We start from the raw sequence: 16596 nt of genomic DNA, 5'->3' as shown, positions 1-16596 counted from the left end.
CTGGGGACCCTTCTGAGAAGAACCAGAGCCTTCTATCAGGCTGCCTGCTGTTTTTTGCACCCGTGTATAGTTTTCTAACCACAGTATTTGCCATTTAGCAGCATAGTCTTCTTTGAACATCCCACCTGCCTGATTTGTCCTGGTCTCTGCCTTTAACCTAGTAATTTCAAGCAGGTCAGCCTAGTGTTTGGATTTTTCCCTCACCTAATATAATTAGGCCATCCTGCTTATTTCCTGTGGTGCAGTTTCAGAATAAACCACAATGGTTAAGGCCAAAAACCAATATCCAGTTTTCAAGAGTAGTAGAAACCTTAAATAAGCATAGTCATGAAGGTATTGAGTCATAGCTGGACTCCACTGTTTCCTACATTAATAATTAACAAATGGCCGTGGTTGGAAAGCACAGTCCTGGAAAAAAAGATTTATTTATCATGATTTAAAATGTGCCTACAAGGGAAAACTGGTTTATACCGGAAGGTTGCTTGTCCATGCATCCAAGATAAAACAAATAACATTGGGTATTCTGCATATGTTTGGGAAAAGGGGAGGAAAGGACAGGAATGGATGGGATCCAGGAGTTAACCAAGGTGTTTCAGTGGCATCTCATAGAATCATAGAATATTATTGATCATCTAGTCCAACCCTTTGTTTTGCAGACAAAGAAACTGAGATCCAGACTGGTGATGTTACATGCCTAAGATCACATAGTTAATGGCAAAGCCTAACCTTACACTTTTAATCCAGTGGGTTTTCCAATACATTTTGCTTTGAGGGTAATCGGTTTTCATCTACTGTGAATTACCAAATGGATGAGAATCCAGAATAGAAAGCTCCTGGTAATGGTCACTCCTCTTTTTCCTGTAGAATAGTTTTCTGTTTAGGCATGATACTCAAGTACCACTGATGAAGTCACTGCATGATCTTGGGCAAGTCAATTTCATTTTCCCTTTTCTGCTTCGTTGTCTCTTCATCATGGCCAGTAGTACTGAAGTAATTTTCGGGATTGGGGACAGCTTATTTTTTAAAGCTATTATTCAGTTATGAGGAATACATACTGTTGGCCTTCACTTCTCTCCAATTCTCACAGCATTCTTTCCCTAGATTACTCCTGATTCCTTTTTGCCCCTTGGGGCATCTTTCCTTCGAACTCCTTTCCTGCCACCGTATTCTTGTTCATTGCATTTTGTGACAATAGGATGACCCAAAGAAGGTATATCACAGACAAAGTCTAATGAACAGAGGTAGAGGAGCAGGAGGACTTCCAGGAAGAGAGGCCAAGGGAATGAAAAGGGATCAAGAGTGGAGGACAGCAATATACCTTATTCATAACTGAGTAACAGTTTTTAAAGTAAAATGCCCCTGAAAAGCACTTCGCATTTCCAAGTCACCCTACTTCTAGGAACTAGCTTTACATTATCCACCTCCTTTACCCCTTCTCTTCATCTGGAACCTGCTTGTGGGCTCAATTAGCTAGTAGAGACATCAAGGCCCTTAGGAGGTGTGTCCTCTCCACAAGGCCCTACTCTGCCCATTTACTGTAAAATGACATTAGTCTCTTTTACTTGGGGTATGGAGGAGGTGTTTTGGTTCCAGACACCACCAGGAAGAAGTTTAGAGCTTTTTGACTTTTGTCTTTTTGAGTTTTTGTCAAATGCTCAGGAATCTAGGGGTCTTAGCAACTGAACGTTATAATCTAACTGAATTGGGACTACTAACTAAAGCCCACTGTAGACCAAATTGTGGGGAAGGGGTGTATGATGACACCTTATTGCTCTTGATGTGCTTTATTCTTAAATCAGAATTTGATTGTTGGCATCCTTGATACGGAATGATAATATATTCTCTCCTCCCTATCCTGGATGAGAGCTGGGAGAGGTTTACTGGAAAGATAGGACCTAGGAATTTAGGAATTCTATTAAGGAACAGTCAAGGGGTAGCTAGGTGGTACAGTGGAGAGAGCCTTGGATTCAGGAGGACCTGAGTTCAAATGTGGCCTCAGATATTTGACACTTACCAGCTGTGTGACCCTGGGCAAGTCACTTAACCCCAATTGTCTAAGCAAAAAATGAAAAAAAAAAAAAAGAAAAAAGAACAGTCAGCCTCTTCCTGGACATATTTCTAACCCCTGCCATACCTGTTTAGAAAGTGGAGTTAGCTTCTAAAGCCATCTTGCACAAAAAAGTAAATTGTGACCAGTGAGACCTGTTGAGAAAAGCTTTAATTACAATTACTTTGACCATGGTATTTTCACCTAGAAGTTCTCAAGGAACCAGGATTGGGTCTTTTTCTTACTAACTGTTCAAATTCTGACCATTTCAGGATATTGGGTTCTTACCATCTGGACAGTCCAGCATTTGAAATGTGTTTTTGTTTTATCTTGATAATATCTGTAAAGCACTGAACACACTGCCTGGCACGTAGTAGGTGCTTAATACATGCTTATTTTAGCATCCCTCTTCCCTTCCCTTAATGATAAATATTTCCTTTACTTTGCCAAAAGAAAATTGACCCCTCTGGTTTTATATCAGTCTTTGCCATTCTCTTGGCTGTAAGTAATCAAACGTTATAATGTCAGTAATTAAATTGTGATGCAGTTAAAATACAACACACTGAACTGGGTCAGGCAGCTTTATTAGAAGGAAGCTTTCAGAGACAGTGAATTGTGAGTGAATTTTCTTGTGAAAACCAAACCATCAAGATTAGCCGAAGTTCTTTTTAGTTATAGGATGAGTTCAGAGCAAAGAGAAGGGACCAGAAATTTCTCCAGTTTTAGTAAAAGGATACTTTCAAGTGCAGGTCCTTCTGCCTCCTGTTAATGTTCAATATGTGAATGTATGTTTTGTCCTACAGCTATTTATTGGGACTTTGCTTTTTACCATCCTGTTATTCCTTCTGCCCACCACAGCCCTCTACTATTTGGTCTTTACTCTGGTAAGTGGACAACCCCAGTGTCTGATTCTATTCATCTAATATATGAGTGAAGTCTGAAAATCATCCATAATCTGTTTTTCTTTCTTTCTTTTTTTTTTTTGCTCCATTTCAGTTTAATATGCTGTACTCCCTGCTAGGACCACAGGTGAAAGAGACAAAAGTACAGACTGCCAAATTCCGTCTTCTCTAGGGAGTACTTAAAACAGTCTCTCAACTAAAACCTGGTCCATTGTCTTTCCCCTGGATTCTATTTAATTTTCCTATACACAGTTGCTAAGATAATCACTGTTCTGCTTTGATCCTTGTCTATCTGGCAGATGGTCAGCATCCACGGTGCCTTATTTGATGCCAAAAACCTTAATATTGGGCTTGAGAAAGAAATCAGTAGGCATTCTTCTGGTTCATGATTCCCTCATTAGCTGATAGGTGCTCTTTAAAGCAATTAGTAGGGAAACAAAGCATAGATAATATTAGCCTTTTTAGGATTCCTTTTTTTTCTTTCTTTCCTTTTTTTTTCCACATATAAAGATAAGAGAATGTACAGAGTATGTACTGAGCCATCTGTAGTGACTAAAAAAGTCCTGGAAACAGTGAAACCAATGGTAGAAGGAAATGGCTAGCAGAGACTTTAAGGCAGGACACACTCAGCAAGCAAATGGCCTTTTGTGCTACTGTCTTTCAGGATAGGAATTTTCCATCCTTGATTTAGTAAATTTCTGCTGGGGTCTCAGTGGTCCCTGATGGGCCTGAAATAGTGCTTACCTTTGTGTACCTCGGTTAATCCTTAGAAACGATTTAGCTACTGGACTTAGAAGTCACATCTGTCTTTGAAAGATTGGCCAGCAAGTTGATCTCTACTCCTCTTCTGACAAAGTTTCTGTATTAGGTGGTAGTGGTTGTTCTGAAATGACTTATGGGAAGGATCATAATTGTGTCCTGTGCAAGACAAAACTATTCAAGAAACTATGTTATATAATTTCTCCTTGCCAACTTTGACTTACCTGGTTGCCTTCCTTTTTCAGGGAAAGTTATAGGGGCAGCTAGGTGGCACAGTGGATAGAGCACCGGCCCTGAAGTCAGGAGGACCTGAGTTCAAATCCGGCCTCAGACCAAACACTTGACATGTACTAGCTGTGTGACCTTGGGCAAGTCACTTAACCCCAATTGCCTCACCAAAAAAAAAAAGAAAGAAAGAAAGAAAGTTATAGAAAATTTACTAAGAAACTTCTAATTTCATCTAGAAAATCTGGCTCTATTTTTAACTCCTTAACATTTGAGTTTCAGAATTAAAATAGACAATGTGCTCTGAGTCTGAGTTCAATGAGAATAACATCTGTAAAGTGTTTTGCAAACCTTAGAGACCCATATAAATGCTAGCTATTTTTAGTAGTCTTCATAGACTCCAACAATGTACTTTTCCAACTTCCTAGATCAGAAAGGTACAGTCCCTGCTGGGGTTTTAGCTGCGTAGGCAAAGCGGAGAGCCTTTTTCCATGATGGCAGCAAGGGTGTCCCAGAGTTGGGTTGGATTGGGCAGTGCTGGCAAAGAAAAGACCTGCTTGTCTCTCCTGGAAGCCCTTTCACAGTGCTGCTTTTCTCGTTCTAGCTTCGTCTATTGGTGGTGATCGTGCAAGGGCTGATCCATTTGCTAGTGGACCTTATAGACTCCCTTCCCCTCTATTCCATTGGTCTTCGGCTGTGCAGGTCCTACAGACTTGCAGGTAGGTGCTGTGTCTGGGTACTGGTTTTGCTGTGCTAGCAAAAGAATTCAATAAGTATTAAGTGCTTACTACATCTAGTACTGTGTAATATCTGCCATTATTCCACTTATTCCAAAGTGGTTCCTTAATTGGCTGAATACTTTCAGACTCTGTGCTCCAAAGTGAGCCTGACTTGGATAATAAATCAATTGTATTTCATTTTACCAGTTAAACCACAGAAATGTACTAGTTGGCCAAGATAGTTTCTGAGGTTCCTTCCAAATCTGAGTCTGCAAAATCAAGTTAGGAAAATCTGGCAAAAAATTAAAGCTGTAATAGGAGTTATAAAGAAGTCGCAGGGGGAAAAATCATTTTTAAAAACCTATTTAGGTTTAGGCTGGGCAGACTTGTTCATATAAGGAACAGATGTTAATCTCATCCCATTTTAATGAACCTCTTGGTTCATAAAAACCCACTCCTTCACACCTGTCCTGGCCCAGACCAGAAATGTTCTTTGTGTTTTTGTAATATCTCTCACTTACTACCCATTTGCTTTGATCTAGAGTTTCTAGTGCAAGTTTAATTAAAATATGAGTGAAAGTTACTCCTGTACCATGACCAGCACAGTTCCTAGACCAGAAAGGTGAGAGGGCAGGTGAACTGAGTGACTTCCCAAGTCTGAGCCCAACCCTTTTTAGTTTATCCATTAGCAGAGTCACTCTTATCTTGGCATTAAAGCTCTTCAAAAACTCTGTTGACCAAAAAAAAACAAAAAACAAACAAACAAAAAATACTTTGACAGTTACTTTCCAGATCATCTTGAAGGGAAAACATTAGCATGATTTAGTTTAAAACTAACTAAAGTAACGGTTTGGTGTACGGACAGATCACGAATTCTGGCCAGATTGGACTTCCTTCATAACGCCCTCTCACTCCTCCCTTCACACCCAGAATTGAGTGCCATCGTTCAGCTTGATGCTAGGCAAAACAAGCACCTGCAGACCCAACAGTTTTATTGCAAAACAGATGAGATAATAACATATGCCCAAATGCTAGCATTTTTAGCTTTGGGGAAGTGTTAAGAAGAAAAGGAAAGGACTTAAAGCTAGGGTAGATGATCCTGGAGCTTCCGTCAGCGCTGAAGTGTGTGATTCTGCAGCACTCCTTTAATGTAGGGGTTAGGCAGAGGCCTTCAGTATAACTGACCCACTAGGATCTAGACCTGCATCCCTAGGACGTTCACATGAGTGATCAGAACTGGTTCAAGACCCCCACACAAGCCTGGCTTACACCTCAGTGACTACACCCCAGACATCATGGATTCCTTCTGGCCCAGAATTCACTGACCCAATTTTTCCCCAAGTGTCATTCATCCTTTCTTGTCTGGCATGTGGCCCTTGTTTTTGTTGGGTCAGACTCTGCACAAAAAAGACATTTATACGTAGGTCTTCATATTCAAGTTGGATCTTGGATTAGCCTGTATGATATATAAATTTATCTGCCTGATTTACCTGTTTAGGTGATCAATAGAAAATATGAATTGGAATAAACTTTAGAGGTCATCTTATCTAGCTTCCTACTTGGTGTATAATGGGATCAAAAGAGAGTACTGGTCTTGGTATCAGAAGACCTGAATTTGAATCTCTGCTTTACCCCTTACTGTGGAATAATGGACGAGTCATCTAACTTCCCCACACCTCAGTTTTGTCATCTATAAAATGGGGACAGTAACACTTGCATTACCTTCCTTATAGTGTTGCAAGGAAAATTCTTTGTAAATCTCAAAGTTCTAAATAAATATGTGGTGCTATATCCCACAATATCCTTGCCCTGAGAAGTAAATAGTTTTCAAAACCAACTTTTCAAAGCTGCTGTCTTAAGCTTAGGATAGCCGGAAGGATCTAAAGGACACCTAAGCTGCCCATCATTGAAGAACAAATTTGTAGTTGCCACATTTTGACTGTTGGTGTTTTGTTCACCTCAGGCATACTGAGTGCTGAGCCCATGAAAGCAGAAGGAAAGATTTTTTAGTGTTAGTTATATCAGTACCATTTCTGAGGGGGGTCATATAGGATTCTAAATTCAGAAGCCATTTGATGAATTTTTGCCAGATTGCCTTAGTCAGTTGAACCAATTCCATCCAGTTCCGTCATCACCGGATCAAGAATTTGAGGAATGTGCATTGATCACTTACCTTGCAATATGTTCACTATACTAGGGTATCACACAATTGATAATTAGCTATTGTATTTTCTTTTCAAGTGCCTGACAATCTCTTACATCATTGTTAAGGAAGCACAGATGCCAGTGGCATCCAAAATGTGAAACCAATTAGGGATAAAGATAAAAGCCATCCATTGTTTGGAACTCATTCAGGTACATGGTGGTAGGGAAAGGTTCCTGTCACCGTAGCTATCAGTCTTTCTTCATTTGCAAATAAATGAGAAAACTAAAATATTCCTATCATAATAATGTATCAAACACTCAGAATGTGCAAAACACTGTGCTTCATGCTGGGGGAAATACAAAGATAATTAAGATGCAATCCTTGATCTCAAGGGTTTATAAACCAATAGGGATATATATATAGGGTTAGGGACTGGACCTGTAATTTCATAGATCTAGGGAACTCCCAGGTAAAGCTCTTCCAGTACAAATCAACAGTATTAGAGAGTTGCCTAAAGCACTGAGAGATTGAGTGACTTACCGTCGGTCATTTAGCCAAGATGTATCAGGGGAAGGACTTCAGTTTTTGAGGCCAGCTCTTATCCACTTATTATGTCAGTAAATTTGGAAAACTCAGCAGTGACCACTGGATTGGAAAAGATTACTTTATGTGCCAATCCTAAAGAAGGGTAATGCCAAAGTATGTTCAAATTACCAAACAATTGCACTCATTTCACACACCAACAAGGTTATACTTAAGATTCTGCAAGGTAGGTTTCAGCAATATGTCAACTAAGAATTACCAGAAGAGCAGGCTGGTTTTCGAAGAGGCAGAGGAACTAGAAACCAAATTGCCGGCATTCACTGGATTATGGAGAAAGCAAGGGAGTTCTAGAAAAACATAAGCTTTTGCTTCATTGACTACACTAAAGCCTTTGTGTGGATTACAGTAAGATGTGGTAAGTCCTCAAAGAGACAGAAGGACCAAATCATCTTACTTGTCTCCTGAGAAACCTGTATGCAGGTCAAGAAGCAACAGTTAGAACCGAACATGGAACATGGATTGGTTTAAGATTGGAAAAGGAGTATGACAGGACTGTATCTTGTCACCTTATTTATTTAACTTATATGGAGACTACATCATGCAAAATGCCAGGCTGGATGGATTGAAAGTCTTATTTAAAATTTTAATTTAAAAATTTCTAAAAAATTAAGGTTGCTGGGAGAAATATCAATAATCTCAGAAATACTTATGATTCCACTGATGGTAGAAAATGAAGAGGAATTAAGAAGCCTCTTGATAAGGGTGAAAGAAGAGAGCATAAAAGCTGGCTTGAAGCTTAACATCAAAAAAAAAAAAAACCAAAACTAAGATCTTAGCAACTGGTTCCATCACTTCCTAGCAAATAGAGGAAGAAGAAATGGAAACAATATCAGATTTTATATTCTTAGGCTCAAAGCCATGAAATTAAAAGAAGCTTGCTCCTTGGAAAGGACAGCCATGGCAAATCTGGACAGCATACTTAAGTAGAGACATGACCTTGCCAGCAAAGGTCTAAGCTATGGTTTTTCCCGTAGCAGTGTATGGCTGTGAGAGTTAGACCACAAGGAAAGCTGCATGCCATAGAATCAACACTTTTGAATTGTGGTGCTAGAGAAGACTTTTAAGAGTCCCTTGGACAGCAAGGAGATCAAATCAGTCAATACTTAAAGAAATGAATTCGGGCTATTCAGTGGAAGGTCAAATACTGAAGCTGAAACTGAAGCTGAAATACTTTGGCCACATAATGAGAAGACAGGACTCATTGGAAAAGACCCTGCTGTTGGGAAAGACTGAAGGCAAAAGGAATAGGAGACCGTCAAGGATGAGATGGATAGATAATGTCAAGGAATAAACAAACATGAACTTGGACAGACTTTGAGAGATAGTGAAGGATAGAAGGACCTGGTGTGCCATGGTCCATAGGGTCACAAAGAGTTGGACAGGACTAAATGACTGAAGAACAATTCTACCCACTAGGTCATGCTACCTCTAGGGAAGATATAACACACTTATTAGTAATATATAATATAATAATATATTATAACTATACAATAGCTATACATTAACTATACATTATAATATATCATTAATATAATAATACAATGTAACAATATATTATAACTATACAATAGCTATACATTAACTATGTAATAATATAACTCAGCTTAAGCTATAAAAGCTTAAGAAAGATCTAATGCTGTCCAAGGACCAAGAGAAAACATGGGGGATGATTAGGAAAATCCTCAAAGAATCAGTTGCTTTGGAATTGGGTCTTAAAGGATGAGTGAGGTTTTAGCAGGCCGTGATGAAAAGAACATTCAAAAAATAAAGACATAAAGGTGGTAATTTGTGTGTAGTCCAGTTGGGGTGGGGCATAGGACAGGTGTATGGTGGAGAAGAGTGTGGAAGGTAGGTTGAACTAGATTGGAGTGAGGAGTCAAGTTTCATTAAGTTGAATTGAATTGATTTGGTAGTCAGTAGGGACAAAAAACCTTATCACCACACTGACGGTCCAGCCCAGCTGTGAAAAGTAATCACCTTTCCCCTCCTCGTTAGAAATCTCACCTTTATTTCAGTAAAGTTTTGTGAGGTTTTTTTTTATAATCAGCCCTTCCCTACTCCCCACTCTCAGAAAATAAAAATTTAAAAAAAAAGCATAATTCAGAAAAGAGGGTGAAAGTTGTATGTAGTTCCCAGATAGGCTCCTAGGTCATGGAACTGAGTTTGTAAGAGAGAGAGTTTCTTTTTCTATCTGTGAAATTTCTTCCTCCACCCAAGCATCCCCTTTGTTTACAAGCAGAATGGGGGGAGGATATTTTTAGTCTTTTCATCCATAGAGTCAGGTGATTTCAGTTTGTGTTGACTCACCCTCTAGTGTTTGTCCCTTAGGTGCCATAAGACTAGGCCCAAATGAGCCAAGAACAGCAGTTTCTCCTTTCTTCACACACATCTTTTCTTTGATTTCCAGCTGGTGTAAAGTTCAGAGTCCTGGAGCAGGACTCAGGCAGACCCCTTCGACTGTTGATGCAGGTAACACCCAGCCAAATCATGTTTGCTTTCAGCCTGTGGCTATGACCAGGGCTAACATAAAGATCCCAGCTACATTTGCTACATTTCCAACAATGTGGGCCCACTAGTAATTTTACCTTCCCTGATGGCTTTTCTGAGTTTTATGGACAGGGTAGAAGAGAATAGAAGGCCATTTTGTTCTAGTGCAGTCTTCTCAGAAATGTCCATTTATCATTCAGGTGCCTGTTCTCATAATGGGTGGGGAGATAAATTGGGCTCACCTGCAACATTGCTGACATAGCTTTGGTTTTGCTTCTTTCTCTATGAAGATTCAGCTGCTGACAGGGTCATTTCCCCTCTCCAGAAAGTAGCACCCATGTGATACAGTAACAAACTTGCGTTGAAGTGTTCTTACCATCTCTTTTGTAGGGGTACTTAGATGGAAATAGAGTAGAACCTGTGAGATCTTAGAGCCCTTCAAAATCACAATTCATAGTCTAGGGATTTTCTGGTCCACTGGTCAATTAAATCTTTCCCTTTACAAAGTTACCCCAACTTTCTTGTTAAAAATGTATTTTAAAACCACCCACCACACTTAAGCTTATTTAGCAAGCCTATTGAAAATGTTCTCAGCCCTAAACCAAGAGTGTGAACATATTGTTCATAGCTGAGTTATGAAAGGACCTGTGGGAATATGATCTTTTGGAGTTTAGAGCCCCACCTGCCATCAGCTTCTAGCAGATTAATTTTAGACAGTGACCCATTTAGAGCTGAGAGAAGGAAGTAGGAAAATTTGCTTTTCTGTAAGAGAGGATCTGTTAGTACCAGGTCACGAAAGCCCACCGTTTATTTATTTAGTTCAGGAAGCTGATCCTCATGCTTTTAAAAGTGTACTTCAATATAAAACAGCCTGCAGCAAGACCACATTATTCAACTTTGTCTAACATGCCCGTTCCCTTTGGTTTGTTCTCAGCAATTTTCCTTCAAACGACTTGCCCTACTAGTTGTAGTGTCTTAAATAAAACTAGTTTCTATTTAGAGGAGTAGGAGGAGTATTCTGGATCATAATTAGGAACAAGAATAATGACTAAACATAAAGCCTTTTATAAATGTGCCTGCCTTTTTACAACTCTGGTTTGGTCCTTTTACCTCAGAGCAGTCCATTTGGGAAATGCTTTGTTCTTATTTAACAATATTGAGTCACTGTAGTAACTCAAGTAAAGTTTCAGACAAGTTGGAACTGTTAATGGGTTTTTACAGGCCCAGTTTTGCCTTGCAACAACAAACATCAGAGCTCCATACTTCAGTATGTCAAGGTCATTCTCTCTGAAGGAACATAGGAAAGATGACTAATAAATCTGTCTGTAGGAGTGGCTTGTCACTAACAATACTTTCTCATTGGAAGTTCCAAAACATGGACTAAGCAAGATTTTTTTGTCTTACCTTTTTTCCTCACTGGTAAGTTAAATGAAGGTTTATACTCTGCTGTCCAGTAACTCCATCTAAAGAAGATTGATAAACTGTAGAAATAGAATGAAAAGAACCCAGTGTTAGGGACCAGAAGACATTGGGTACAGGTGTCAACTCTGCTATTTACTAACTGTATGACCTTGAGCAAGGCCTCGACTGGACAGTTTCTAAGGCCCCTTACAGCTCTTTTACTCTGTGATCCTATACAGGAGGAAAAGTTTAGAAAATAGCAAGCTAATCGTATAAAGATTAAGTTTCCTTTCCTTGAAACCAACTCATAACATGACCCTTATTAGTGTAGTGATACATTTCTGAAATACCATTTCCAATAAATAGGAACGCTACCTAAGTCGGGTTCATCTTGGAATGCATCTAAGGAAGTTTAGTTTCATAAGATCCTTTGGGAATTCAGTAAAATGTTTTCTCTAAGGACCTGAACTCCTGAATGGCATTGTAGTGAGAGATCATGATGGGGAAACTGGGGTCCTGAAGGTTTAGTAGACTGCCCCAAAGTTCAGAAGACATCTTCCAGAAGCAAGTCTAGAACCAAATATCCTGATTCCTAGTGCATTTAGTGTTCTCCATGACCTACAAACTAGGATTTAGGTAGGACTTTATATTTGGCTTTCAGAAACTTAAAATTATGCAATGAAAAGTAGTTATAGTTTTTGCATACAAGTCTCACTGTAATCATTTAACTTAGTGCTCTCTTACAAGAACTTAGGTTCTTATTTCATAACAAGAAGGCAGAGGTTGAGTAGGTTCCACTCCTCTATACTTACAGCAGTTATCACTTTGCTTATTTCTTTTACAACTGGGATCATCCTGCTGAAAACCCTGCATTACTGGGAGGAAGAGGGACAGAGGAGTTTTCAAAGGATCCATTCCTTTCCCCTCCCCTCTGAGCGTATCTAGTAAAGAAGAAAACATTCAAGGACATATCACAGCCTAAGTCATGGCAAATCTTTAGTTCTTTCACTTCTGAGCTTAGTTCTACATCCCTTGGGTTATCCCAGAAAGTCTCCTAAGGATGTTCTGCTTAGAAAAACAGTGAAGGGAAGTTTACCAAACACTTAGAGCATGGGGGAAGCCCTCAGTCTAGACTAAGAAAAATTCTGGGACTAGAAGAGGTCTTCGATGTGACCAGCCACCTGAACAGGGACCTTAGCTACTTCCTGTGCATCTGCACTCCATATATCCTCAAGGAACAGGAATCTTCTAAGAGATGTCATGCATATGTGGCACTGCTCTGAATTCTCAGCGTGCCTGTGCCTTTTACTGCAAAACCATTTAAACATGGCACGTAGTCATCAGGAGGAAATCTGGCAATGAGCCCAAAAGCAAATTCTTCTACCTCCTGTAGATCCCCTGGGGTGCCCGGCAGCACAGTTGGGAGTATGTAAGAAAGACCAAGACTAAAGTAGGGAGGTAAATACATGCATGCTTTTTTTGGAAGCTGTAGACCAAAGTTCTATCCTTTTTTTTAAATCATTGCTCCATTTTATTTTATTTTTTTGCACTTAATAGTATTTTTTTCCCAATTATATGTAAAGATAGTTTTCAACATTGATTTTTGTAAGATTATGAGTTCCAAATTTTTCTCCTTCCTTCCCCCCTCCCCGAGACAGCAAGCAATCTGATATAGGTTATACATGTACAATCCATTACATACATACTTTATGCCAACCCTTCCTGTCTTTAGTTGAAGTCCAAAGTATACTGTCTCATCTTTGCTCCTGCCTTTCCTGGTTGTGTATTTACAGATCAATCCTTTGTCGTATGGCAGTGTGATACAAACCTACCGTCTCCCCACCTACAGCTGTTACCCTAAGGACTCCTGGGGCTCACTGTGTAAGAAGCTATTCTTTGGTGAGCTCATCTACCCTTGGAAGCAGAAAGGAGACAAGCAGGACTGAAGGGTGGAAATCAGCCAAATGTGCAAGCCTGAGCCAAAGCAAACGTTTTAACTTGCTGCTCTTGGGCCAAAGGCAGCTCGAAGCCAACAACTGCTGGCTCGGTGCTGCCTGACCACAGTGCGGCCAAGAAACTGAGACTTTAGCAGGGACAGGAGCAAGGTTTAAAGAGGGGAGCACTTTGTGGGTTCTCTTTTAGTTTTTCTCTTCCCATCTGAGAACTTAGGTGGTGTTGACTGGTTGGGGGGAGGGGATGTGGGTTTTAATGAAGTGTTGTTCCATCTTTGATTACATTAGTTCCTTCTGGGCAGGCCAAGGATCAGCAGCTGTTTTCAAAGAAAGGTCAGCGTGCTGGGTACCTCAAGCACAAGATGATGATGTCCCTGTACAGTGGTGTCCATTTGGACCCCATGGTGTCTCTCTCCTCTGTCCTACCTGGTTCTTTGTTATAAGTTTAGTTTCTAAGGGTGAGTTTTGTTGTACATGAGCAGTTGCTGCTGTCAGTCATGACTGCGGTGGGAATGTGTGTTCAGTGTAGGCTGCCTTCCCACTCTACTTAACAGAGTATGTCATTGAACATTTCAGAAGCTGGTGACCAGCATTCAGACTATGTGCTGACAAACATACAGCTTCCTCCCCCCAGGCATGGTAGAAAGCGCTTGTCTTTTATATCACTTCATGTGTTCTTGCTAAAAAACTGACCTTTCCCTTCCCTGAAGCACTCAGGAGGGCAGTAGGTATAGTGAGGAGATAGACCTCAGATAGACCTCTGCTCCATTGCTAGAAAAAGCTGGCTGCTATAGAACTATTCAGTTTCTCCTTTCACTGTTTTCCTTTTTTCGGAGACTCTCTTCTGATTCATTTACCAAATGCCACGGTCTGTGATTTGTGCCACACACCGTTATCCTAATGGACATCAACTCCTCCTAATGTTAATAAGTGACTCAAGCCTCCAGTTGTCACCATGGCTCTCTAATGTTTTCCCTCTCCCAGGTGTGTTTGGAATCTTCCACGTTCCTCCTCTCCACATCTATATATACGTATATATTTTTACAGAAGTCTTTGTTCTCTTCTTTTCAAAGATTGTACTAAAAAACATTGTGCAAGATCGATCTTTCCATTTGCCAGAGATTTAAAGGTAATAGGCACCAATTGGAACTTCAAATTCATATTTTCACTATAAGCAGAGCTGCAAATTTTGGTCCTTTCCCTGGATACCACCTCCTTTTCATGTTGCCACAGGATTCTGAAATCCTGACTCACTTCTATTTGAGTAAAATTTCTCTTTGGAGGATGGAACAGAGAGAATGTCCTTTAAGGATATTCTGCTCCCTATCATTATAATCTCTTTGGTTGGCTTATGTGGTCAGACCTAAAAATATCTCATTTCCTGTGTGTGCGCCTTTGTGAGTGTGTGTGTGTGCGCGCGTGCGTGTGCATGGTGTGTTTCCTGCTAAAAATAACATTTCCAAGGGCTTTCCAGAAGGTTTTCTTCTGAGATGCCCTAAGACAGTCATTTGTAAACTCAACAATTTTGGGAGATCAAAGCAGCCACTATGCTTACATTGGTCGTGACCCATTCAGCCCCAGAAAACCCACTTAAGATCCACTTAATGGGAGGCTCAGGGGAGATGGCCTAAATCTCTTGCTGATCCAATTAAACAGAATTTTCTCCATTTGCTAACATTTCATGGAGATATTAATTTTCAGAATGAGCCGCCATGGGGTCCTGAATGATGCAAGTACCTTTTGAAGCCAGGCCTCTCTATATGGACGAATAAAGACAGGTTCCATAGATGACAAACCCACTTCTGTTTGTATTCTGGGTTTACACATACAAATGATCGCTCTACTATCTATCTCCACTGATATGAACTATAATACTTCTATTGAAATAACTCTTGGATTCCTAGTTAGGATTCTTTAGTCCCTTGTTCCTAATCTTGCATTTATATCTCTGGAGAATCTGAAATAGTTTTTAATAGACATCAAGATTGATCATTATATTCTACTAACTTCTTGGAGAAGAGGAAGTAATTGTCTCCGTAAAAGATATGAACTGGTTAGACTGTAAGCTCCTTGAGGAGAGGAACCATGTCTTAATTTATCTTGACTATGTCAGTGCCTACTAAACTGTCAATTTTAATTTAAGCTTCTCAGTGAAGTTAGCATTTGATAAATGTTTGTCTCCTTTGAAAGTCAGACAAAGGAGTTAGCCTAATTGGTTTCATCACATTTATAATGGCAATTAGAAACATAACTTAATAGGACCTTTGGTCATCTTTTAGTACTCGTGAGCATAAGCAAAGCCCACCATGTAAGTAATTACAGCTTATGTATGGGCATCCATTGTAAAGAATGAAGACATTGAGAAATTCTACAAAGAAGTAGATAAGATCCTCCAAACCAAGCCAGTACTTTGATACTTAGTGACTTCAGTTAGAAAGGTGAGGAGGATGAAAATATGTTGGAAAACATGATGCATGTTACTGAATAGATAAATGGTCACATGACATGCAGTTTTCAAAAGAACAGTCAACAACTATATGAAAATCAGTAATAACAGACAGACAAGTTAAAACAACTCTGAAGTTTCACCTCACACCCATTAAATTATCAAATGTTTTAAAAGAGTCAATTTTGGAGGGACTATGGGGGGAAAAGCACACCAATAAACTGTTGTTAGAACTATGAATTGGTCCAACCATTCTGAAAAACAGCCTGATATATTATGCAGCTTACACTGTTCATACCCTTAGACTCATGTATCTTACCACTCCATCTATGCTCCCAAAAGGTCCCATACCAAAATATTTATAGTAGCCCTTTTCATTGTAGCAATAAAATTGGAAACAAAGTGTGTGCCCATTTATTGGAGAATGGCTGAACAAATTGTGATATATGAATGCAATATAGTATTATTGCATTGTGAAAAATTCATAGAAATATGGGAGGACTTGTAGGGATCAATGCAGACTGAAGAAAGCAGAATCAGGAAAAAAAATTATACACAATGACTAATAATGTAAATGAAAACTCTAAAAGACATCAAAATTCAGATTAAATATAATGATCAATCTTGATTCCAGAGGATTGATGATGAAAAACACTTTCCTTCTCTTAGTAGAGAGGTAATAGACTATGGGTATGAAATGTTACATACACTGTCTTGTAGTTGTTGGATTGGAATTTTACTTAACTATTTTTCTTTATTGTGAGGAAGGGTTTTATGGGAGCACTTACTGGGAAATTATTAGTATAAAAAATTATCAATGAAACACTGAGAAATAACAGGTTTGAAAAATAATGAAGGCCAAAGGTCAGAAGCTTAATACTTTCATGTCAATAAAGTCAGTAAACATTT

General features: G+C 39.4%; 1 protein-coding gene across 1 annotated transcript in view; it reads left to right on the top strand.

Moving 5' to 3' along the window:
• PIGQ (phosphatidylinositol glycan anchor biosynthesis class Q) overlaps window positions 1-16596 on the top strand; it is a 64450-nt gene extending 47854 nt beyond the window's left edge. Inside the window, 4 exon segments of the mRNA XM_027862892.1 lie at window positions 2851-2931; window positions 4538-4652; window positions 9809-9870; window positions 13083-16596. Coding sequence (XP_027718693.1) covers window positions 2851-2931; window positions 4538-4652; window positions 9809-9870; window positions 13083-13235 — 411 coding nt within the window. The 3' untranslated portion in view covers window positions 13236-16596.

This window comes from Vombatus ursinus, unplaced genomic scaffold (genome assembly GCF_900497805.2).
Source record: "Vombatus ursinus unplaced genomic scaffold, bare-nosed wombat genome assembly UNPS02014770.1, whole genome shotgun sequence".
Taxonomy (NCBI): Eukaryota; Metazoa; Chordata; class Mammalia; order Diprotodontia; family Vombatidae; genus Vombatus; species Vombatus ursinus.
The sequence above is the reverse complement of the archived record's forward strand: the minus strand, read 5'-3'. Positions and strand labels throughout refer to the sequence as shown.